Below are 26,673 nucleotides of genomic sequence, written 5' to 3'. Positions count from 1 at the left end.
TTTAAAGGGATAGTTCACTTTGAAATTAATTTTTGATGTTTTAGCTTACCTCAAGGGCATCCAAGATGTAAGTGTCTTTGTTTCCACAGTATTTTTTTTTTTTTTGACCGAAAAATATCAAAATTGAAAATACTGTGGAAACAAAGACAACTACATCTTGGATGCCCTTGAGGTAAGCTAAAACGTATCAAAAATTAATTTCAAAGTGAACTATCCCTTTAAGACAACAGATAATATATAAAAGCTTCTTTGGTGTTTCCATGGTTTCTACAAAATAAAACCAGAAATCGAATGTAACGTGAGTATGATGTCATTGATAGGTTAAAATAGCTTATTTCACTGAATTTAAACATTCTTAGATTCTTGGACTTGTGTAATGTAAGTAAAAGATATATAACATTGTTCTAGTGGTTTTTGGATATATAAATAAAAAATCGTACATACTGTGCCTTTAAATTAGGTGTTTTAAATTTTAATTAAGTTGATTATTGTACCATTTTCTCTTTATAGTATTCCATTTTTTGAATAGCACTGAATAACATTTTATGCAAAAAAAAAAAAAAAAAAAAAAAAGCTATCAAGCTATTTTGAATGTGGCAGTTTAGCATTCTGAAAATCGAAATATTAGGACCATGGTTAGTGGTGCTTTATTTTATTCAGATTATTTGATTATTCTGTCAGATATGTACAATATAAGGAAGTACATTTTAAAATCCAATGAAATTCAAAGAAACTGCTGTAAATGTAGTTTCTTTAAAATATTCAAAAGTCAGTAAGAATTAAATATAAAAAAAAACACTTAAATAAATGAAATGCCACCTTATAGAAAAGATATTCAAACCATAATGATGCGATGAAAAAACGTTTAGGGACTTATTGATAAGTAAATGGATGAACTATCAACACTGTTTTTCTTCATCCTATCATTTGAATTTAAATTCCAATTCAACATTCTGTTGACAATTTAATTCAAATGCACACTCAAAAGCCTTCTTTATAGATAGACCCACATGTACTTAAAACCCACAAACACAACACATGATTTTGAACTCCTCCTCTACGTACTGCTGTGCAAGGTTACAGGCTTCTACTGCAATCTTTAAACACACACACACACACACACACACACACTCTCTTTCTTTAAACGTCTGCTGTGACAATCCACAGGACAGCCGGGCCATTGACGTCAGAGACAGGCCTATGAAAGAAAATGAGTCCCTAGAGGCTTGAGGAAACTTATACTCATCTTCACAGCTAGTAACTATTTCAACAATGATAAGAGGCAAGCATTTAGCCGTTATTTAGACAGCGCCTGAAAAGAAAACCCCAGAATGCATCCAGACTATAATGACATGCATGACGGTACTTTCATACACACACCATTTGTGGTTTTCATATTATTATGGTCTAGATCATGACTGTAATTTTTCCCTGGACAGTTTTGTCTTTTTTTAAAATAAGCTCCACGTTGCTGCCTGTGTCGTTCAAGATATCCTTTTATCCTGGTCAGCAATACCAGATAATCAGCAAATTCAGATAAAACACAGTTTTTGTTTTTTGTTATTTAATGTGTATACTGTAGCTAGTACAAGCCAGTCAATCTGATCACTGGTTAAACGAAATTTGCTGACGTAACGCTGATGCGTATTGAGAATAGAGTGACGTTAGGGCAGCGTTAGAGCATTAGCCTGAGCAGTGCCGTAAAGAGAATATGAGCGGAAGGTGCCACAGTAGCAGAGCACGGGGGGAGAACACCACATTCATATCTGTCGGCCCAACATCATTAAACTGATCTAGGACAGGACGAGCTCCAGCATGTGTACACTTTGAAATCTTCCATTCCTGAACAAAACATTATTTGATTTTAAATATTGATCACAATAAATATGATTGGTTAATTTCCTTATTGTTCTTGGGGTTGGGCTCTGCTGACTAGGGCCAGTAAGCATCTGCCTAGCAACCACTAAGAATACCCTCTGGTGATCTTTGGAAATAGTTGCAGTGTGAAACTTTGAAATAATTGACACTGTTACTGAACTAAACTGAATCGACATTGATCTAAATTGAGCTGAATAATGGCAATTTTCTTCAGTATATATCTATATAAATAAAAAGTCTTTGATCACCATAAGTAGACCTCCTTTTTTGGGTGAAGAAAAATCAAATAAAATCAAAATTGCAATTAATTTTTTTTATGAAATATTACAGTATTTATTATAAAAACTCCATGCACTTCTTTTTATTTATTTTATTTATGTGCCCTCTTTAATCAAAGTAATTTTGCACTGAGCAGCAACGTCAACATAGCCCTTGAGTCAAAAATCTGCCTGAAAATGACAATACATTTCAAAATTAAAGTCCATAGAGCAAAACAATAGGTTATTTGAGCCCGTTCTCATCCCAAAGCGCTATATAAGACGCTTTTGCAAAAGCGTAAATATCCAACGCACATGGCACCCTTTAACGTGAAATGAGACGCAGATATATTTGGGCAGAAGGCGCCCCCTAGTGGTCTAACCCTTACCCTACACCATACCTAAACTTAACCATTAACCGAAGCGTCTCATTAGACGTTAAAGGGTGCCATATGCGTTGGATATTTACGCTTTTGCAAAAGCGTCCTATATGGTGCTTTGGGATGAGAACGCGTTGGTTATTTGCGTTACCCCGGTTCCAGACTGATCTCAAGAAGTAGCGTGTGTATGACACGCCAATTCGTATTTCCATTTTTGGCGTGCTATCAAGACGCATAATCGCCTTTCAGCGTGTTTATGAACGCCGTTGACTTAACGTTATATAAATATATGACTTACCTCAACCCCGTCCCTAAACCTAACCGTCACTGGGGTTAATGGCATTTATGACTGTTCCCTTACCATCCTAGGTAAAAAAAGATATGACCTACCTCAACCCCATCCCTAAACTTAACCGGTTAATGGCATTTATGACTGGAGATTTGACTGCGTGTACAGACACGCGGAATGACGCGGACGTTAATGGTGTAGACATATACGCATACACGCGGATAGCTCAAAATGAAAGTGGCGTATATGTTTACGCAAAAGTCATGATGTCATGTTGCCGGTTCTATGATAGCATTAAGTGAGGTCTCTCACTATGGGATACGCCCCTTCTGTGTATTCGTCAGAAGCCCTACATTACGCCAGCCCCAATTGGCTGGCAGACATGACATTGTGTCTGAGAGTGGCTACCTCACCCCTCCGTATAAGAGGATCAACGCAACATCATTACGACATTCAAAACAAGCATACCTCTTCCTCGCTTCACCCAGCAAGGAGGGTGATCTGGTGAGACACCTCACTTAATGCTATCCGAGAACCTGGGTTACGCAAGTCACTTATTGTTCTCTTTCAAGCATACGTTTCGATGTCTCACTATGGGATATCCTAACTCCAGCATTGCCAGATAGCCTGCCTCAAAGTCTCCTGCCAACCACAGCACTGCCTCCAGGGCTAGACGAGTCATGAGTTATGACTCAACTCCAATGCTCAGTACCGCATGTGATAAAAGTTTGAGTTGTAACATTCAGTTTATAATACTTAGCAAATGAATTTGGCCAGTGGCCAGATGCTGACCAACTCGCTGCTTCGCAAATATCCAGTTTTGTGACTCTTTTAAAAAGAGTCTTGTTGAGTGTGCACGTAAACCAGCAGGGGGAGCATAACCCTTACTGGAGTATGCCAATGAAATTTTCCAGTGCGACAAAAACCTGCTTAGTAATCTGCTTTTCCGTACATGGTTTCACCCAAGATGCGAACAGCTGATCACTCTCCCGGAACCCTCTGGTTTGTTCGATGTAATGCGTAAAGCAAGCAAGAAACTTTATTTATATAGCACATTTTCAAACAACAGACGTTGCCCCAAAATGCTTTACAAAAATGATAACATTAAAATCGTACAACAAAACAAAAACACAACTATTCAAAAGCTAAAGAAAATAGATAAATTTTTTGATTGGTGGAGCTGACGTGGAATGGTAAACTATTCATGCAGGATTAGGCCTCAGAACTACCCCTGTATCCCCGGACATGAACTGTATACACGCTGAATGCACTGAAAGTGCGTGAATCTCACTTACGCGCTCCGCCGAAGCCAAGGCTAGCAGCAGTGCCGTCTTAAACTACAATATTTTTAAATCAGTCTTGTCCAGTGACCCAAATGGGGACATCAAGAACATCAAGTACCAGTGCTAAATCACATGAAGGGGAAAGCAGTTTTGATACTGGCAAAATGCAACATACTAAAGGATGCTGCCCAACGGTTTTATTATCAAAACCTGTGACAAGCAGAAATAGTGGCCAAATACATATTTATGGTTGAAAACGCTTTCCCTTGGTCTATCAAATCCTGTACAAATGATAGAACGACTGCCACTGAGCACTGAAAGGTAATCTCTTGCTTACCTGCGCACCAGCGCTCAAACACGCCCCATTTGCACTCAGAGAGACCTCGTTGACAAAGCTCTAGCGTTCTGTATGGTTCTGTCAGACAGAACGGTTGTATTCAAATTGAACCACTCAATGGCCCGGCCCATAGTGCCAAACGTTCTGGGTGGGGATGAAAGATGAAAGTAGATCTCTGCGTAATGGGAGAAACCAGGGGTCTTCGTACAGCATATGAGTGATCTCTGCCAGCCAGTATTTCCCTGACCACATTGGAGCTATTAATATCAGCTTTAGTCCCTCCTCCCTCACTCTGTAGAGTGTTGGGGATATTAACGCGATCGGTGGGAACGCAAAGAGGAGAGTGCGAGGCCAATCGTGTGTGAGGGAGAAAAACAGAGGACACTGACACCTTGTACGTGCGTCACTCTCAGGGATGAAAGATTGGCATTGCTCCACAAAATCAGTTTGCATGACAGCATGTGCAAGGAAAAAGATCTGAGACCTCCCTGTCGATTTTTATAACCTCTAGTGTTGTCCATTCTCACGAGAGCATGATGCCCTTTCAGAAAAGGGAGAAAATGGTTCATTGTCAGAAATACGGCCAGCATTTCCCAACTAGTTTATATGAAGATTGATCAGATGATGACCCTATCTTCTGTTCACTATTCTGTCCTCGCAAATGCCCCCCCTACCGGACAACGACACATTCGTCGTTATGACTTTTTTGGCTTGAATCACGCCCATGGGTACCCCTTGAACCAGAAAGGTTGGGTGTATCCACTGGCACAGTGCAAAGACTGCCTCTGACGTCACTCTCCTTCGGCAGTGCCTTAATGGGTCCAGTTTCAGAGATGCTACCCAGGCTGAAATTCTTTCATAACCAGTCTGCCTGTTGAGGGAATAACTATTAGGGCTGAGTCTATCAGTCCCAATAGTCTGAGGTATGTGCGGAAAGAGACATTTTTCTCCCTCTGAAATTCGGCCAGGCATCGGGTGAATTTTTCCACCTTGTCTTCTGACAGTAGCGAAGAGTCTGAGAGACAGAAAGGAAGAGTTCCTTTCTTTGGGATGAGAAAGTAAAACCCACAGTGGCTTAGCCTGGGCGGTACCACGCTTATCACCCTTTTGTTCAACAGCAAATAAATTGGCTGGGGGGGAGTGGCAAACTTGTCTTTAATACCCAGCGGGACTGTGTGCACTCTCGTCAATTGTTTATTCGCAGCGTTCTGGTGCCATCGTATGCCTGAATCATGAACAAGTTTGTGGTCTGTACTAAGTACGTGGACACTTAGCGCTAGGACAGAGTCTGGGTGGCTCATAACCTCTAAGGGATCGAAAGCTCCCAGAGGTGATGTTATAATGTGTTAACTTTTGACGTTATAAAACTGTTAACATGTTTTGCAAATTTTTGAAGTGTATTGTGTTTAGCAACATTCTCTGGGGGTAAAATGATAACTTTATTGAATTTTGAACATGAAAAGTGTTTGTGACTAGTAGTTTGGTGTGCACCACTGCAATGTGTCTTTTCCTTTTCACCGCTCTGCTTCCCTTGGCCCAACCGGGCGCTGTTTCCCCCACAGAATATCTGTGAACAGTGGAACTCGTGATCTGACAAACGTTAAACGTGCTAGCAAACTGGGGAGCTGTTGACTTCCTTCCCTGGGGAAGACCCTGTCAAACGATCTTCTTCTTCTTCCTCGCTCCCTGAAAATGGGGATGAGGATTAGGTTGAGGAGGAACCTAATCCTGGCTGGATCGTCTGAGCTGCTACAGGCGGATAGTTCTTCCTTGGCCAGTCAGATTTCTGTTCCTGTGCTCTGCTCTGACCAGTTGCATTCACGTTAGGTCTCGGCCATTTCAGAATGGGACGTTGGGGGGTGGGCGGGCCATGACCTGTGCAAAGGTCTGTCGGGGTGGCGGAGGTGGTGCACTCTGCATCTTTCTCGTCATACAGAGTTGCAAGGCCTCATCAACCCTCTTTTTCTCTTCGCATCTCTTTTGCATCAGTGTCAAAGCTGAGCCAAAAATGCCCTCTGCAACTACCGGTGCGTCTAGCAGTGCGGTTCTTTTTCCCTGTCAGAGAGATTAGTGAGATTAAGCCATTGTCCTCTGTCCTGGATAACCATTGTGGCCATGGCTTTTGCAGCGGCTTGAACCGCGCATCTCTCAAGACGCAGAGAGAGATCTGTTTCAACACATATATCTTCCCAGTTTGTCTGACCTGGCGTGGTAGACACTTCGTCCTGCATCTCCGCTTGGTATGCCCTTACAGAGTGCGACTGCTTTATAAGCGTGTTCCGTCATGCTTGACTGGAAACAGTCAGCTTTAGATGGCAACATCGGATTTGCAGCCACCGTGCGCTTCAGTTGCAAGTGCATGGCAACTAATGGCTCCATGGGGGGCATTCGGAGAAGGCCTTCCTTTTCCATCCTCTCCACATCTAGAACGGAGCCACCCTGCAGGGCATCTTGCTGGTAAATGGCTTGTCCTTCCACGTAACCCCGACCTCCTCCAGAAGCTCTGGGAAAACAGAAAGGAGCTATCGTGCTGCCAGTTTTGCACTTAGCAGCCTCTTACCCTCATAGCGAGACTTTGCAGTCTCTGCTACCACGGTCGGCCCCAGAATATATAGTTTCCCTAGGAGTTCTGGTGAGGGACCGGGTGAGGAATGGAGAATCATCAAAGTCTTCCTCTTCTTCAGAGAGAAGAAAGTCTGATTGCCCCCTCTTCCTCAAATTCAGGCTTCCTCTTCCTTGTCCGTGGTGAGCAGACTGGGCAGAGGCATGAACACATCGAGCTGTTCACTTCAGGATGCCGTGGTGGGCAGCTGCCGTGGTGGGCAGTGGGCAGTTCCGTGGTGGGCAGTTCAATAGGCATGGATACCTGCGGAGTGGCAGCTGGCACAGGGTTAGGAGTCATAAGGGGATCCTGGCCAAACAGGCTAGCTTGGCATGCTAGCCTGCTAGACTCTCAATCGCCAATTGAGCATGTTTTAGCCCGAGACATGCAGAGCAGACCTGGTGTGTGTCCTTGCATGGAATTTTGTTCCCACAAGAACAGCGTGACACAGAATCTCCCTCACTAGCCTGGATAGTCTGCATTGCTGAAGCCATCGTAGTGTCGAACAAACCTTGCAATCAGCTGGAATGCGAATCAAAGGACAAAAAGCAGTGCGGTGGCTAGTAATTCATACAGAAGTTCGTTGAAAGTTTGTAGGCTTCAAGGCTTCTGGCGAGAGGAGGTTTTTGAATGTCGTATGCGTTGCTCCTCTTATACGGAGAGGTGAGGTAGCCACTCCCAGACACAACGTAATGTCTGCCAGCCAATTGGGGCTGGCGTAATGTAATAGGGCTTCTGAGGAATACGTATCTCATACGAAGGGGCATATCCCATAGTGAGACACTGTAATGTATGCTTGAAAGAAAACCAAGAAAAACTAAACTGGTGAGCATGTAGGTGTTTAATATAGGGAAAAAAATGAGGGATACATAACTAAAATAAAAAAGTAAGACATATTTAAGTAGCCTAACACATTTGGTTTGTTATGAATCATCTTCCTTACCGTTTTGTTATAAAAAAGTAATTTCAGATTTAATATATTTATGAAACAGATTAATCCTTATTAAAGTTACAAAAGTTGATAGCAGTTGATACAAAAGAGCAGTGAGCGATTACACAAACAGCAGGAGGAATATTTGGCAGCTGACATTTTAAAAGCTAATGCAATATATACTGATGCAGATGTTTTTTCTTACTCAACTGTTTACGTTCGCTTAAGACATAATAATTTTTATGAGGATATTTGCCAAGACAGGCATTTTGACGTCATTTTGTTTGAAAGTGTATGTTCAAGTGCAAAAATACATGAAAGAGAACTCAATTCCGTGTTGCGTGCTATCTGGGATGCGGATTTCTATCTGGGATAACGAATTGTGTTACGTTTCGAGTATATTTTAATTGAATATTTTAATTGACCAGGAATTAACTTTTGAGATGATGACCAGGAATTAAGTCTTGTGATGATGCAGTACTGTTCAGTTAACTGTCCCGAACGTTAACTGTCCCAAGCGTTGTTCACATTTGTTTATGTTCATGTTCTCACAATATTGCATTGTTAGAATTCATAAAAATGCTACCGTCCAACTGGCGATTGACACAGTTTCATAGACACGCCAATTCGGCCCGATGCAAATGAGCTTTTTAAACCAGCATGTCAAAACTAACGTTCTTTTACGCTTATTTGCTTTTACTCTATTTACTCCTCCATTTGACCTCTTTTTGGCAGACTCAAGCTTGTGGAGTAAAGTGAAGAAGCATCTGTAGCATATGAGAGGAAGAAACTGCAGTATGCTCATCTGGCATCTGAAGCAGAACAGCGTGGATGGAGAGTCCAGGTTTATCCAGTGGAAGTGGGTTGTCGATGTTTTACTCTACAACCCGGTTCCTCAGAGACGTAGGATTCAGTGGCCAAGAGTTGCGTCGCACAGTAAAGAACTTATATGAAGCAGCAGAAAGGAGCAGCAATTGGCTGTGGTTGAGACGGAAAGATTCTAGCTGGCTGTGTACAGGCCGCCACGCTACGGTTTCGTAGAATTCTTGAAAACTTGAAGAGTCTGTTGGTTTATTTGTATATTTTCCTGTGGATATTGCGTGAATGACGGGTGGTTGGGCAGATATTTTGCTTTGTGGTAGGTGGTATGCCATACGGAACCTTTGCCACTGAAACTGCTTTAACGCACCAGTGGGGCTTAACAGCCTTAGTCGGGTTGGCGCATATGGTTGCGTTGCGGAGAGATTGTGATTAGGTCTCAGCATCAGGAGGGATGTAGAGGTCAGTAAGCTGGGCTGAGCTGAGTGGGGACGGAGGGGGCTGACTCTGGGACGCCAGAGTCACTGTCGAGCCCACTTGAGGTGTCGTGGGCTAGTCGATGAAACACTGAGGACAGAAGGTGCCCACTTGAAGACCCAAGAGATGTTCCCTACTCGGCTCAATCCAGACGGTTGTTGTCCTGTAGTTGCAGCCGTCGCGTGTGCTGACGCACTAAGTACACTGCAGCCGTTAACGCCGGACAGAAGGGGAGTCACACCACCATATGGAAAGAAGCGTAAATGGATGGAGAAGCATAGTTTACTGTCAAGCCCCGTTCACACCGCCAGCGGCACGCAGCAACAAAGCGACAAGATCCCATTCATTTCAATGGAGCGCTGGCGACATCCGGCTGTTACGGTAGCCAGCCCTTCTGGAATATCCTTACTCCAGTTTCAACGCCTCCTTTTGCATGTTTAGGGACTCATATTATTGCTTCCTAGTATGTAGGACTGCTGCTGATTGATTGCTGATTGACTATCACCTGTTCTGATTCAACTCTGATTAGTTAACCTATATCTGGCTTGTTAACCTGGTGTCTGTTTGTGAAGGATTGTTTCACTGTTGTGTGCATGTCTGAGCATTCCTGGTTTTCCGTGCCTATCTGTGTCTTGACGCTTGCCTTGGTGTATATCTGTGATTGTCTGCAGCCTGCCTAGTGACCCTCTGCCTGTTTTTGGATTCCGTTTGCCTGCAGCCCGCCCTTGATCTTCAGCCTGGTTATTGACACGCCTTTGTTTAACCCTGAAACTGTTGATGCTGATTCTTTATCTTTGACAAAGTCTTAGATTGGAATAAATTGTTGCATTTGGATCTGCCTCTCTCATCTCCTTCATAACAGAATCCTTCACCAAATGAAGATCCAGCAACAATGTCTACTCTGTCTGCTGCAGTCACTGCTCGAGCTTCCCTGCTCACCACGCATCAGTTCCAGCTGTCTCGACTGACCTCAGTAACGGAGGAACTGCTCAGGGCTGTTCAGTCTTTGCAAAAGTCTTCATCTCCAGCGTCAGCATCTCCTGCACCAGCACACGATTCTGAGCCTCTGACTATTGAAAGTACGAGCCCTCACCTTGCTTTCCCCGAAAAGTTCAGTGGAGATCCTGGTAAATGCAAAGACTTTGTTTTCAGATGCTCTCTGTATTTAGCCCAGCAGCGTTCGCTTTATCCTACTGATGCCAATAAAATCGCCTTTGTTTGTTCTCTGCTCTCTGGCTGCGCATTGGATTGGCTCGTCTCGGTCTGGAAAATGGATGGATCCGCCTTCCCCTCATTTGAGGTATTCATGCAGCACTTTCAAGCAATGTTCGATGACGTCCAGGAGAGTGAGGAAGGGGAGAAACAAGTGCATCGCATGAGACCAGTCAAGCCTTCACGTTTCATCATGCCTGTGCAGCCAGCTCTTCATGGCGACACTGTCCGGAAAATGCCTTGCGCCGGATCTCTCGAATCCGCTCTCTGCACCGGTCCTGTTGAGCCTGCACTTCACGTATGCCCCACCAAATCAGTCACTAGACTTTATCTGACGATATCCAGCATAATAGACCCTCACCTGATATCAGTGCGATCAACCAGAAAGACCATGCCTCGTGCCAGATCCTTCGACTCTGCTCTCTGCACCGCAGCTGTTGTGCCTGTTGTCCACGTGAGTCTTGTCAAGTCTGCGCCCCAAATAGCGCCCGCTGAATCAAAGACAGTGGAAATTATGCCTGCCAAATCAGAGATTGCAGATGTTTTGCCTGCCGCACCTGAGTCTGAGCGCAACGAGGTCAGCCCTTCCGAGTCTACTGAGTCAGGCCCTTCCGAGTCTACTGAGTCAGGCCCTTCCGAGTCTACTGAGTCAAGCCCTTCCGAGTCTACTGAATCAAGCCCTTCCGAGTCTACTGAGTCAAGCCCTTCCGAGTCTACTGAGTCAAGCCCTTCCGAGTCTACTGAGTCAAGCCCTTCCGAGTCTACTGAGTCAAGCCCTTCCGAGTCTACTGAGTCAAGCCCTTCCGAGTCTGACGAATCTGGCCTTGCTAAATGGAATGAATTCAGCCCAGTCAAGTCGAATGAAACCAGCTCAGCTGAGTTGAATGGATCCTGCACTGCCAATGGTGAGCTTTTGGCGTTCCCACCTACCCTCCCTCTCTTGCCTCTATTGGACTCATCTTGCTCTCCTGTTCTGCCGCTGTTGAGCCTTGTCCACCCCTCTGCTCATCCTCAGCTGCCCACCTGTGTCGCTGTGTACTTGCCTAAGTATGTCCAGTCCTCCGCTTTACCCTGGCCTGTGGACCCCCCACCTTCGCCTCTGTCCCCTGAGCCTCAGACTCCACCTTGGTCCTTCAATCCTTCGGCTTTACCTAGGCCCACAGTTCCCTCAGCTCCGTCATGTCCTGTCAGCCCACCAGCTTTGCCAGGCTCACTCGTCCTACTGTTTCTGCATTGCTCAGCCGTCACCCTGGCTCCACCACAGCCTTCCAGATCCTGTCCTCCGCCTCGGTCCCATGTGCCTTCCGCTCCGCCTTGGCCCTCCGGACCTGCGGTGTCACCTTGTCTCTGTGTCTGTCCGGCTCTGTTGGGGATCCCCGAACTGCCTGATCCTCCCTGGCTTCCTGAATTGCCTGACCCTCCCTGGGAAGGAGGGGTTTAGTTTGGAGCGTCTGGAAGCCGCTCCTTTGGGTGGGGGCTATGTTACGGTAGCCAGCCCTTCTGGAATATCCTTACTCCAGTTTCAACGCCTCCTTTTGCATGTTTAGGGACTCATATTATTGCTTCCTAGTATGTAGGACTGCTGCTGATTGATTGCTGATTGACTATCACCTGTTCTGATTCAACTCTGATTAGTTAACCTATATCTGGCTTGTTAACCTGGTGTCTGTTTGTGAAGGATTGTTTCACTGTTGTGTGCATGTCTGAGCATTCCTGGTTTTCCGTGCCTATCTGTGTCTTGACGCTTGCCTTGGTGTATATCTGTGATTGTCTGCAGCCTGCCTAGTGACCCTCTGCCTGTTTTTGGATTCCGTTTGCCTGCAGCCCGCCCTTGATCTTCAGCCTGGTTATTGACACGCCTTTGTTTAACCCTGAAACTGTTGATGCTGATTCTTTATCTTTGACAAAGTCTTAGATTGGAATAAATTGTTGCATTTGGATCTGCCTCTCTCATCTCCTTCATAACACCGGCGACACGAGCGACAAGAGACAAAAGTTGATAATTTTCAACTTTATGCAAACGAGAAGCATTTTTCCCGAGCGATAACCAATAGAAAAGAAGACTTTCAGTGGAGCTCACGTCACCGTCTCGAGTGCAGGCAAGACAGAAAGAAAGAGTACAAGGACGATTTCACTGTTTTATATGATTTGACTGTAACCACATACATGGATAATAAAATGATGAGTGGAAAAGAAACTGTCGACAGTCTCAGTGACTTTAATTCATACATTTAACGTTATAGTTCGAGTGTTTTAATTTTATGATGCACGTTTAGCACTGCTGCAGTTCATTTTACAATTTCCCCTGCATTTCGTTGACTATTAGGGACAAGAAAATTGATTATTTGTCAAATTCGAATGACGTTTTTATAATTTGTGCCAGTATGAGTGAGTTTAATTTGTTGATTGATCGATCGTTGATCTAGCAAATGATTTAATCCACTGAACACTGCTGTGGTGATATAAAAACACTCTTCCAACATCATACAGTTTCTTTTTAGCCTTAAAAGTCATTTATTCCCAGTCAAATTAAAATTATATAGTTGTATACTGTATATCACTTGTGATGGTCTTTTGTATAGATATGGCCAGACGTGCAGTCTACCAATAACATCAGAGCGACAGCACTACGAACGCCCACAAGCGACATCACAGTACAGAGACTAGCGACACACAGCGACAAAATCGCTGGCGGTGTGAACGGGGCTTCAAGCTACGTCTTAGTTTTGCTTATCTTGGCGAAAGCCGAGTACAAATCAGAATGAAGTTTTAACATCTACTCTCGTTAAATGGAAATCTGTATCAAAGACTTTATTATCTAGAAAGGTGATGCACTCATATTTCTATGAATGGGAGAAAGTGCAATGCCTTCTAAATAAAAGAGCCAATCGCTGATTGATAAAGTCATCTTGTCAGATGAATATAGAATATATTTCATAGAAACCGTCAATGTTATGAGACATTGTGAACCGGAAGTTGCAAACGATTTTTCTCCAGTGCTGTGACGTATTTCCAAGTGAAATGGAATATTGAACAGAGGGCAGGGTTTTACTCTAGCGCTCCTCCTCTCCATCTCTCGCTCATAGCAAACTAACGGTTTGAGGGGAGTGGTTAAGCGTTTCCCCACCCAAACTGTGAAACCTACGTCATCAGAAAAAGAAACCGTTCCAGACCGGAAGTAACTTTTCAGATTTTGATTAAAGATTACTAAGGTAAAACATTTTTTTAATATATATTCACTTGCACGGATTACTTGTTCACCACAAGACTAGTAATATGCGCTAACAAAGTAAATAGGTTCAATTTTGATTTCACGGGGACTTTAAAAATAAGCTTTTTAACATTATTTTAACATAATGTGACCAAGCATTTGTGCAGGGTTTGCCTAAATACTTATGAATAAAAAAACAATAAACGAGAGCCGTCTGAACTCTTCTCGACTTTACTAAGTGTCACACACAGGTGAAAAGAAACAATAATATCATATCTTATATTGATATGCTATTTGTGCAGCAGCAGTATGTCTTACATACTCACAGCAGCGTATACGGCGTATGTATTGGCAGTAGCAATCCCTGTACTTGCTCTGCAGCAGCAACAATAAACAACAGCAGCAGCAGCTGATCTATTCTGCCAAGACCAAATACATTAATATTGTCATATCAATTACCATGCTAAAAATCTTCAGAGAGTTGTCATGATAGAAATATTGTGATCATATCGCCCAGCCCTAGAATGAAACTGCAGTTCTTATCCTGTGGTTAGAATTTTTTTTAATTTCTAATTTATCTTTTTTTTTTTCCCTGTGCTGTTGCACAGCACAAAGCCTAAGTGATTTTTGCTAGCTAACTTAAAGCCAAAGAAAATAAGAAAAGGCTTTGTGGCACATTGACTTCATCAGACGAGTCAAGCCTAAGCATCACAGACAAAGGAGGAGGGCCTTGCCTCTCCCATTTTAAAGAGCTTCTGTGTTTTTCTGTACAGACTGTTCCAGAGTTTTGTTTTAGTGGTCTGGAGGGCAAAAAGCAGAGGCTGATTTCATCTCATTAACAAGAATTTTGTCAAACCAATAAAGTCATCGAGTTTAGTAGAGACCTGAACCCACACATGTCTGTGATGGCTTAAAGGGTTAGTTCACCCAAAAATGAAAATTAAGTCATTAATTACTCACCCCCATGCTGTACCAACCCCGTAAGACCTTCGTTCGTCTTCGGAACACAAATGAAGATATTTTTGATTAAATTTGAGAGCTGTATAACTACCACATTGGCTCCTAAGGGACTGCCTCTTGACGGCCCAGAAAGTCAATGAAGAAAATGTTTAAATATCCCAAGTGACTACCGTGGCTCAACTATATGTTTATCAAGCGACGTGAATACTTTTTGTGCGAAAAAACAAACAAAAATAACGAGTTTATTCGACTATTTCTTTTCTTCCTTGTAGGCCAGAACGAGACTTCCTTATAGATTTCCACGACGCATGCGCGAGATTTGCGATCTGCTCACACCAGCTTCACTACTTCAAATCGCAATTCTCGCGCATGCGTCGTGGAAATCTATAAGGAAGTCTCATTTTCTTCATTGACTTTCTGAGCCGTCAAGAGGCAGTCCCTTAGGAGCCAATGTGGTAGTTATACAGCTCTCAAATTTAATCAAAAATATCTTCATTTGTGTTCCGAAGACGAACGAAGGTCTTACGGGGTTGGTACAGCATGGGGGTGAGTAATTAATGACTTAATTTTCATTTTTGGGTGAACTAACCCTTTAACGGCAGACGATTCTCATAATCAATCAGCCCAGAACACCTGACACAGTTTTCCCTAAACATTCCCTTTCTACGTCACTGTGACTCTCTGAAGACAATATGGAGGACAACACACACACTTACTCTCTCGCATGTGACATCCATTGAGACCAGTGACCTGGAATTTCAGAGGGGCCGTTCTGAACCTGAATCATTGCCCTCATTAACTCCAAAAGCTGATAATGATGATATGACCATGTTGTGAAGAAGGGGAAAAAAAATATGGAAAAAAAAAACAAAACAAGCATGGATTTAGGCACTATATTTCACACTGTGATCTGCTGACGTCAGTGAGGGACGACTAAAAGAGCTCACTCTGCTGTGACATCAAAGCTCGCACAATTACGGCTCCACACGTTCTCTTTCTTCACACTTCTTCCTAAGCGTTAAACCAAGCACACGTAACACACCCCTGTTCGCTGAAACACACAGTATTCCAATCCTCTTAAGAATTCATTAACAGCACATATAGTTTTGGATCGTACGGCAGTTACAGAACTGCACATTTAGATAACTTAATTTGAGTAAACTGATATTTTTATCATAAAAATTGATATAAAAATTACTGATAAATAAAAATATATATGAAAACATTATAAAGAGCAGTCTAAAAGTTTAAGACCACAATTAAAACAGCATTTTTCTAAAAAAAAAAATTATTTATTTATATAATTGTACAAATTGAATTATCAGTATACACCCACACACTGAACTAAGGATGCACCCATGTATCGGGCATCAGCAGATATAATTCTGAATCTGTGCTCTACACTAAACCATTGATTATTTTTATTTATATAATAGCTTACTTAATAAACCTATTCTCAATTATTTTTAAATGTCTTAAATCTTAGACTCCTAATACAAGATTCATTATTGTAAGTTTCGGCACAAAAAAAAAATCTTAGTGTGTTAGCGTAACCACATTTTTGCTGCATTTCTTCTTAATGAGCAAGAAATGCACATTACATATTTACATGTGTTAATTTAATATAACTTGTATAGCCTACTGAACCCAGATTCTTTAATTTTAAATTACTGAAATTAGCTTGATATGCAGGTTTACCTGTCACAAAATACCATTCTAAAATTTGGGGTAGGCAGCATTTATTCATCAAAGGCCAAGTAAAATAAAAATACTATGAGTGTTACAATTAAAAGAGTTGTTTTTAATTCATTATAATACATTTTTGTGATGGCAAAGCTGAATTTTCAGCATCATTACCCCAGTCTTCAGTGTCACATGATCCTTCAAACGTCATTCTAATATGTGGGTTTTGTGCTTCAGAATTTTTTTTTAAGTTGAAAACGTTGTTTTTGCTACTTCATATTTTTGTGGAAATCATGACACGTTTTTTTTTTTCAGGATTCTTTGATGAATAGAAAGTTCACAAGCATTTATTTGAAATAAAAACAATTTTGTAACAATGTAAGAGTCTTTACAGTTAATTGACTGCATAAATAATATTTACAGTTAATTTTATTGCTAAATATGAGCATTCGTTTCTTAAAAAAATATATAATACTGATTATTATGAGTGTGTCCATGCATGCTTCATGTGCTCAGTGATGTCATTAAGGCTTCAAATGATGGATGCTAGCATACCCTCTATTCCCTTAATCTTTCTTTATCAGCTCTCTTTTTTCAGTTTGAAAAATGTGTGTGCTCAATATAGATCTTCAAGAGTTTAAGAGTTTGAGGCTGTCAGCACTGTACGTCCTGCACAAAAGCATCCGACCGTTTCAACCCCCACCTAATGTCCATAGCATCGTTTACACATGAGTGATGTCATACTGCCGTCAGGGTCCTACTTTGCCTGCTACATGATATTTTGTGTATGCATAAGGGCTCTGAACAAAGAAGTAATACAGCCTCCTGTGTCTTTCTAATGCTGGCTCACAAACCCCTGGAAAGTACATGCCATTCTCGTGGAAGTATGCCGTGTTCTGTGCTTAAAACCAACCTGGGTCACAGAGCGATCTCAGAATCATGCATTTATTCTGCAGTGGTGAATGGTCTCCATCTAATTTGAATCCCATGATGAAATTATGGCAGCACAATAATTTCAAGGAAAATACACACCGATAATGACTGTCGTGTTTCTATGGGCACTTTTATGTTCCACGGGGTCATCTTGGAAACATTTTACCATGCCTTCTGTATTTACTCTTAGCTACATTACAAAAAAAAGAAAAATAATAATAATAATAATAATAATAATATATTATTTTACCACAGACCCAGACATTTTATTCTAAAATATTAAGAAATGATTTATTACATTGTGAAATCTATTAATCAAAACAAAAGGTGGAATACTTATAAAGGATTTACTTACAAACTGTCCCACAGTTGTGTGTGTGTGTGTGTGTGTGTGTGTGTGTGTGTGTGTGTGTGTGTGTGTGTGTGTGTGTGTGTGTGTGTGTGTGTGTGTGTGTGTGTGTGTGTGACCTTGGTAAACCCTAAGTTATCAAGACAAAATGTCCCCATGACCACCTTTATGAGTTGACAGTAATTGTAGGAATATGTGAAAAAAATAATAATATTGTGGTAAGAAAGTGAAATTTAATGCCTGTATTATATTTGGATTTGTAAACATATATGTAATACACTAATGTTTGACATAATTTGACATAATTACATAAATACACTAATCTGATTAAAACAAGTATTTGGCTACGCCTCATCACTATACCACACTATCTTTTCAAATACATTCAACTCCAACATAGTAGCACGTAACAGTTAAATCAAAAAGGGAAACAAATACAGAAATAAATGAGAAATATATTAACAAATTAAAAAATAATAAAGACATGAAATTTCACTTTCTTACCTCGCACATATTCTTACAATTACTGTCATAAAGGTGGTCATGGAACATTTTGTCTCGATAACGTAGGGTTTACCAAGGTCACAGACACAATGATTTACAAACTGTAAAAAAATAATAATAATCTTCTATCACCTTACACTAATCCTACCCCATCATAGAAACCGTTCTGCATTTTTACATTTTCAAAAAAACATCACTTAGTATGATTAAGAAGCCACACACACACACACACACACACACTAAAATTTGTTTTTTTAATATTTATCAGAACTGTATAAATGTCATGTTAATTCTAGTATGACCCTCATTATACCTCACTTTGTTAATTATATATATATATATATATATATATATATATATATATATATATATATATATATATTTACAATCCACTAATAATAGTAAAATAAAAGTATTTTTTATGACTTTTTTGTATGATAAATTTGATGATGATGAATGATAATCATTGCTTCAGTGCCTGAGAAGTGCCTCAAACCTTTAATGCCATCTAGTGGTTAAAAGGTTTAGCTATGTTTTTTTTTTCTTAGTAGCAATAATATCTTTTATCAATAATATAATTAACAAACATTTTTGCATTATGCTTTACATTATTAGTTTTTCGGGTAACTAGCCTAATTTTCATCCTTTTCCACATCCTTGGCTTACTGCACCACTGTACTGCCTGACAGAGAGACTTAGTTTTCATGATGGTTATGCACTGTAGTCAACAGATGTTAAAAATGTATATCTTAATACTTTTTTAATTATTATTATTTATAAATCTTCCTATAAAGATTGTTGATTATTTTACAGAAATCTAATTTTTTATTTTACATCTTTCTAAATGTTTTTTTTTTTCAGATTAAATTTTTTATTGTGCTTGCTATATTACTATATTACTGAAGGGCTGCACAAGCGTCATACACACAACACAGATCTTTTTTTACAGTGAGAGATTTGCTAGGGTTTCGTTTAGTTTCGTTTATATATATATATATATATATATATATATATATATATATATATATATATATATACAGTATATGAAGAGTTCAGATGCAAAAGCCTCTAAATGCCATTTGAAATTTTCTTCTTTAATGATGATTTTTATCAAACTTGTATATTTAAGTTCAGTAATTTCACTTAAATAACAATTAATAGGTAATTATCATTGCCATTTAAGTGAAATTACTGAACTTAAACATACAAGTTTGGTAAAAATCATCATTAAAGAGGAAAATTTCAAATGGCATTTAGAGGCTTTTGCATCTGAACTCTTCATATATATATATATATATATATATATAAATACACCTAATAAAGGTGGTGTATAACAGAGCAAGCGGAGCAATGGAGCAATGCAAGCGGAGTGTAGCCGTTACTTAATCACGATACATACAGCAATTGCATTGAGTACCTTATTGCTTTTATAAAACGGTTACCACACAATAAAAATATTAAAGTAAAATTTCATGAAGTTAAATCTCTAAAAGCATTCCTTCCGCTAGAAAAAATAGTCCCTTAAATGTGAACAGCAACAACGTTCTAATGTGTAATATGCATGAAAGCTCAAATAAAAATAACATAGGAACCGCAGTGTTGCGCAGTGATAAATAGAACCGTTGGGTGAAGTGATCATAGTGGCGTTTTATCTTGAATAAAGCACAGCTATTGACCAATCAGAATCAAGGATTGGAACTAACCATTTCATATTTAATTTAGAATAATATATCACCCATGTCAATTATTTTGGTGAATTAGCGTGAGAGCACAATTACAAAAAACGTGCAGATGGGAGTGGAAAGTTCTGCGCGTGATTTACTGATGATACGCAAATTAAAAAACACAAACGCAGCTGGATAATTTCCATAATGACCAAAACAATCTTCCCAGAGCCGCGCAATTTAGCGTCTGGTTTAAGACAGGCTTTTTTAGGTGGAAAATATTGATGCAAATACCAGTACACTAGTTCAAATAACCTTACATGATTTATCAAATACTCTCCTCTCATAAATTTTGCGTCTGAAAGGGAAACTCCTAAAAATGCCTTTGCAATGTGTTAAGCTGCAAAACTAGGCCTGTCATGCCTTTTCAGTGCTATTTTTTTATTGCGTGCTTTAGTAAATCCTAACAGTAGTTTTCTTAACACCAAAGGCGGGTTTACGCTGGTGCAAGCTGTCCCTATCAGTCAATCACAACGTGACAGAACTGAATTGACGAATAGAGATCTCGCCTGAGAGCCCAATCACCTTTGAGTGATAACAGAACAAGCAATGGACACTGACGAGTGAGATTTGCATTGCGAACCACTGCCCTTGCAACAAGTAAATAAGTAAATTCCAGTTCCCTGAAGGAGGGAACAGAGACATTAAGTCCCGTCGTCACAATCCCTGTGGCCACCACTGGCTTGGCTCCTCAATGAAAACTTAATGAGTGAGTGTCGCATGCTTCCTTATATGATCGTGGCATGAGAAGTGGTTTGCAATAGGTTAATTATTTGTAAATTAATTAACCACTTAAAAACAAATTAGAAACACACTACGTAGTCACATGTGTAGCCTTTGTCCACTAGCCCTCGTTCTGTTTTGAATGAAAAAATAAAGACATGAACATCTTGGATGACGTGGGGGTGAGTAAATTATCAGGAAATTTTCATTCTGAAGTGAACTAATCCTTTAATAAACCATAGAGTAGTGCTGGTATGACATGACATTTTTAGGCAGTTAGCATCACACTGGTTTCCATCGACAAAAACCCAATAGGATTTTTCCATAGGCTTTTGGATTATCACCAAAATACAAGCTTTGAGAAGTTTATGATACTTGCACATTTTGTCCATCAAGATAATTGAATTTTGCCTATGTGAATTTAAAGTTAAATGTTTAAAGTTAAGAAGTTAAAAGCTAAAGGTAGGCTGGCTATAAACTAACTGTCCCACAAATTCAATGTCACCATCACTAAGCTTCCGACAACTCTTTCAGTATTTTTCTCAGAATTTTTGGGTTAGAAGAGTTTGTAAAAGCAAAAATATAAGCATAACGATGCTGTAGAAGCAGACTGAGCTTAGGCGTGATGATAATTAATCTCCTCCTTAAAAAATAATGAGTGGGGTAATATTGATGTATTTTATTTCGTAGAATAAAATGTGAAACTGGCTTGAGCTAAACAGACCTTTTTTTTAGCCTTTTAACCAAACCCCCATTCAAAAAAACTCATTGACTTCGGGGGGAATGATCCGGAAAGGCTAAAGTGCTAACTTGCGTCTGCGTTTTGGCCTAAAAAGTGATGTCATACCAGCACCACTCTATTTTTGTTTATTAATGAGGTAACTACCTTTGTAAGGTAGTTATTAGGTGTATGTATTGGGTAGGATCAAGAATATGGTCATGCAGCATTAGGCATTAAATGAAAAGTTCACACAAAAATGAAAATTCTGTCATCACTTACTCACTCTTAAGCTGTTCCACCTGTATAAATTATTTTTTTCTCTTGAACACAAAAGAAGATATGTTGTAGATGTTTGTAGCCAAACAGTTGTGGGCACCATTGACTTCCATAGTATGGGAGAAATACTGTGGAAGTCAATAGTGCCCCACAACAGCAGAACAAATACATTTATACAGGTTTGATACAACTTGAGGTTGAGTAAATAATGAGAATTTACAGCAAATATCCAAGAAGTTGACCCTAAACTAAAGTTTTACCTGGTTTTTAGACATAGAGTTATGTAGACATTGTTAATTGTTTGTTTGCAAGATCACGATGGACATGGAGAACTGTGTACAAGCCTGCACAGTTACGCAGATGCCACACTCCACAGGCTAAAGGAAGTGCCCACTTCCCCATTTGCGCTACGGCCAAGGGAAACTCGCATTCTGGCTCTCATGCTCACAAAATGCAGCCAACAAACTAGCTGCTAAGTTGCACAATGTGTGTACACAACAAGACAGTGCTCCTCCAGTCACCCCGAGAGAGGCCTGACCTTCACATGGATTCACATAGCAACAGAGCCATGCTAGCAGCAAAACTGTGTTTATGTGTTTGCTTATTTTGGTGTAGGGATTCATAACAAAGATGCTTATGGTGATTTTGGTGAGATGCATTGCATGCAGCAAACAAACTTTTACATGCTAAATGGATAATAATTATGGATTAAAAATTTCTATGTAAATACATTCGGACAGGTTTATATTCTTGAAAGGCCCAAGTCAACAATACATGTTGGATGGTGCATGGACTAATATGCTAATATGGTATATTTTTAAATGCAATGTGTTGTGACGTCATGATACTATGAAAGAATCCAGTGTTTATCATTCATGCAAGCAATAGTAGACACTTAGTGCTTGACAGCATATTATTGAATTCACACTGTGGGAGCCGATGGAGGCTCCTATATGTGCTATCTTGCCCTCCACCTCCATGTCTATCTTTTTTTCTCACTTTCTCATGAGTTTGGCCATGACATATAGTGGCTCACTCAAAAGTGTTTTCTGACAGAATAGAATGTTGAAGCTGATAAACACATTTCAGCACAAAATCAAAACAGACCTAAACTTTCCATGAACAAACTTTCCAATATTTTTTTGAATGGTGTACACAGTCATTTTTTGCCAATTATTAAAATTTAATAGTAGTTTTCTACAAGGTATTTTTTCGGTTGCACTGTACTGTGCATGCACTTATGTGTACTAAGAAACTACCGGGTAATATAAATAAAGTACATGGGTTAAGGTTAGGCTTCGGTTCAGATGTAGTTATTAACAAGTTATTGCAATTGCAATTACTAAAATGTACATGTAGCCTACAGAACTGTAAAATAAAAAGTGCTGCTATTTTCTGTCGACAACTATATTGCCTGGAGAGACGAGCAAGTTTTTTTTTTTTGAGAGAGTTTAAGAGTTTAGGTTTTCTTTTGTTAGATCTATCTATCTATCTATCTATCTATCTATCTATCTATCTATCTATCTATCTATCTATCTATCTATCTATCTATCTATCTATCATCAGTGCAGTCACCTGTCCTTTACCTGGGTTAATACAAGAGGGGTATCAACTATTTCTTTACACCAAGATTTACACCAAGTAAGAAGAACATTTTCAGAGAATATGTGGGAAAATAACATGTTCAATTAGAAAATACTTCATTTTTCTTCGTTCTTGGGGTCACTGTGAGCCCAGTGACATTTAGTCAATCTTAACAGTGCTTAAAACACGATGCTATGTTGTGCTGAATGCTGATGGCCTCAACATTTTTCTGAAATGACCCCACCATTAGAATCCAGTTTAAGTATGGAGGAATTAGCTCATACCTTGCTGAAGGGAATCCTCCTCAGTGCCCGCAAGCTCCCCACCGCCTCCACCACCGTCGTCTGGAGTTTTGCGTTTCTTCGACATTGGCGGTCTAATATGACACGATCTCTGGTGTCTATTTGTTCTTGGCTCAAAACGGATATAGGAATGAGGACGATAAACACTCAATTGTCTGAGCAAGCACATAAAATTGGCAGGATGCTGACAGTTGAAATCTTCACAAAGCACGATCCCCATTCATTCGGGCATCCACAGTGTCCAATTCTCTCCACTACGAAACAAGCGCAACGGGAGCAAAAGTTGGCATGGTGCGCGGGTGATGATGCTGGTAAAGTAACGTGTGAATTGTAAAAAAAAGATGATGAAGAAGGAAGAAAGACTAAAAAAAAACCTTCAAATATGTTAAGCTTAAGGCTTAAAGTATAAGACACACGCACGGATTTCCCCTGACAAATGAGAGATGTTGCTACAAAGTTGTTTGCGCATCACGTGTGCCCGGGATTATACTGAAGCAGAAAATTACGCATCCACAACATTTTGCAACTCAAATCGCGCTCGTCCCTTCGCAGAAGCACGAACACCTGCAATATTGACCATGTTATTATGCTACACAACAGTACTATCATTTTCAGCTATGTTAACAGTCCGTCAGCCTACAGCCAGCTGCAAAGAGTCGATTTTAAAAGTCACCGCTCTCTGTTCCTCAAATCAGAGCAAAACCAAGAGTAATATAGGGAGATTTTCTCGTTGTCTGGGTCCAGTTTAGTGCGCTGTTAGAGCTCCGAACGATGCCATCAAATACTGGATGGAAAGAACACAAAACTGTACCTTTGCTCTTAAATAGAATTCATCTGTCCAGCGATGCATTAATGACGTTCGCCTCTTCTCAAAACTTCTCAGTCCGGTTGCTAGGAAACCACAACGGATTCATAATTTAGCGCTCTCTTGATTTTGAGTGACTTTAACTTTGCGCAGAGACAGTTTTCGTAGTTTTTTGAGCATAAACGCTCAGTGTGTGTTTGGTTGCACGAAACAGTTTAAGAATTCTGTATCAATAAAGGCTCCATCAGCAGGGCTTTGGCGATTCCATTCCAGAGACAGGATGACGTCAGTAGCGCCGGTCTGCAACCGCGTGCCGCGTGGTGCCAAGGCCACAGTTTAGATTGACTCAAAAGATAATCTCTCGTATTTTACGTAATAACATTCGAAATGACCCGTTTGTCAGATCTCACGTGTGCTGGCTCCAAAAATCAGATGGATTTTTTTTTTTTTTTTTTGCCAACGTTTGATAGAGAAAGCCAAAGAAAAGTAAAGCAAAGCAAAGCACTTTCCATTCAATTATTTATTTTATTTATTTATTTTGCAATTATCACATTGGAGAGCACGTTTAAACATGTTTAAGGGATGTGCTCACGTGAGGATATGCCGAAATCAGGACAATCTGCAAAATACTGTGCTGAAAAAAAATGAGTGCATTAAATAACACTTAATGCTTTTCCAGAACACATTCTAAATTGCATGTACCGATAATAACATGTAAACGCATTAACGCATTCATTGCTGCAGTCTATTCGTTTGTTCCATGTTTCTGCCATTATTACCACCACACCCTAATCTGTTTTTATTTGCATGGCCAGTTCTATTTCGGATAGTTCACCCAAAAATGACAATTGTGTCATTACTTACTCATTGCCAGGTTTTTACAAACCTGTATGAGTTTCTTTCTTCTGTTGACCACAAAAGAAGATATTATGAAGAATGTTGGTAACCAGAGAGTTGGCACCAATTGATTTTCCACAGTAGGGGGGAAAATACCATGGAAGTCAATGGGTGCCATCAGCTGTCTGTGGTTACCAACATTCTTATACTATCTTCTTTTGTGTGTAACAGAATAAAGGAACAGGTTTGGAACAACATGAGGCTGAGTAGATGATTACAGAATTTAAATTTTGGGGTGAACTATCCCTTTAATTCACTCACACTGATCAAGGTTGAATTACTTGCATGCTCTTGCTACACATTTTCAGGACTTCAATGATGTGTAATGACAGCTGTCACTTAAGCATCACTTAAGTTATTTAGTTGTTGGCAAATTCGGTCTTGCTCTCTAAACAAATCATCAATAATGCACTCTTCTGAATAAGAATTAAGACAGTTAACCACAAGTTCAGCCAGTTGAAACAAATTCAGTCAAGCACAAAGCTTTGTGTTTATGTTTGTAGATCATACAACAAATAAGTATAAATTACTTAGCTCATTGTTTCTGCCATTTTAAATTACTACATTGTTAAAATGCATTTTTTTTGCTAAAATTATTGAATTGTTGAAAACATTTTTAGCTACCTATGTACATTTCTAAATTACATGACCTCTGATAACAGATAACTCTAAACTGTAATGGGGACTCATGCATTTTTCTGTAAAGATGTGTATTGTGAAAAACACTAAATGTGAATTGAATTGAATTGAATAAAGTAATTTCAAAATGACATAGGGTGCTTTTCAACAAGTGTGGTGTGTGGCTAATGGTATGCAACCAATCCAATAATAAGTGACTGCTGAGTAATAACGTCGGTTCCTTCGTAATCCTGGACATAAATAATTCACATTCATAACTCTGTATTTTGTATTTAACCGGCTGCATTGTCACTTGCTGTGAGAGGACTATCTCGGATCACCCCAGCACTTCGAGTGACGTTCGCCTTCAGTGTTTTCTGTGTGCAAACAGGCTGCTAGTGCTCCTCCCCCCCTCCCCCCATACACTGCAGCTCTATTGACGTCAGAGCTGCTTGCGTCAATGCTCTCTCTTTGACAGAAAGAGTTTTTTTCCCCTTGGATCCTAATAGGATTATTATAGAAAAATGCCCACAGGCCTTTTCAATGCTGGTAAAATGGCACTTTCAGCCCCTCGTGTGATGGATTATATTAAAATGTGAAATAGAACTATAATGTATAATCTATAGGTGTGGCTACTCTCTACAGATCCACATGGGGTGTAGGCTTTGTGTGCTCTATATATAATTGTAGTATTTTTAAGTCCACGATTTGAAATCTAGGCATATATCACACGATGTAAAATTACAAACCATATATCAATCAATATTTTTTGCAATGCAACACAGATTAAATAAATAAAAAACTATCAATACCATGTTTTTTTTTTTTTTTTTTTTTTTTTTTTGTAGGGGGGAAGACTCAGAATATTACCCCACCCCCTTCTGAGCACACATTAAAGAGCAGAATTAATCCTTTGCA

The 26,673-nt window shown here is 40.0% G+C and overlaps 1 protein-coding gene across 3 annotated transcripts in view; it reads right to left on the bottom strand.

The window, feature by feature from the left end:
* Window positions 1–24,430, bottom strand: part of pde10a (phosphodiesterase 10A) — a 169,586-nt gene extending 145,156 nt beyond the window's left edge. The window contains exon 1 of one of the 3 annotated variants that reach the window (XM_089117271.1): window positions 24,247–24,430. Coding sequence is in view for 2 of the 3 variants with exons in the window: in XM_089117267.1 (XP_088973393.1) it covers window positions 23,418–23,655 (238 nt within the window). In the remaining variant the exon portion in view is untranslated. Of the gene's footprint in view, window positions 1–23,417; window positions 24,220–24,246 lie in introns of those variants that run through there. The other 2 variants (XM_089117267.1, XM_089117268.1) reach the window with 2 other exon arrangements.
* Window positions 24,431–26,673: the final 2,243 nt, after the last annotated feature.

The sequence above is a fragment of the Pimephales promelas genome, chromosome 11, assembly GCF_988280905.1.
Source record: "Pimephales promelas chromosome 11, fPimPro1.hap1.1, whole genome shotgun sequence".
In the NCBI taxonomy this organism is placed as follows: domain Eukaryota; kingdom Metazoa; phylum Chordata; class Actinopteri; order Cypriniformes; family Leuciscidae; genus Pimephales; species Pimephales promelas.
Note: the sequence above shows the minus strand (reverse complement) of the source record. Positions and strands in the feature narration are given on the sequence as shown.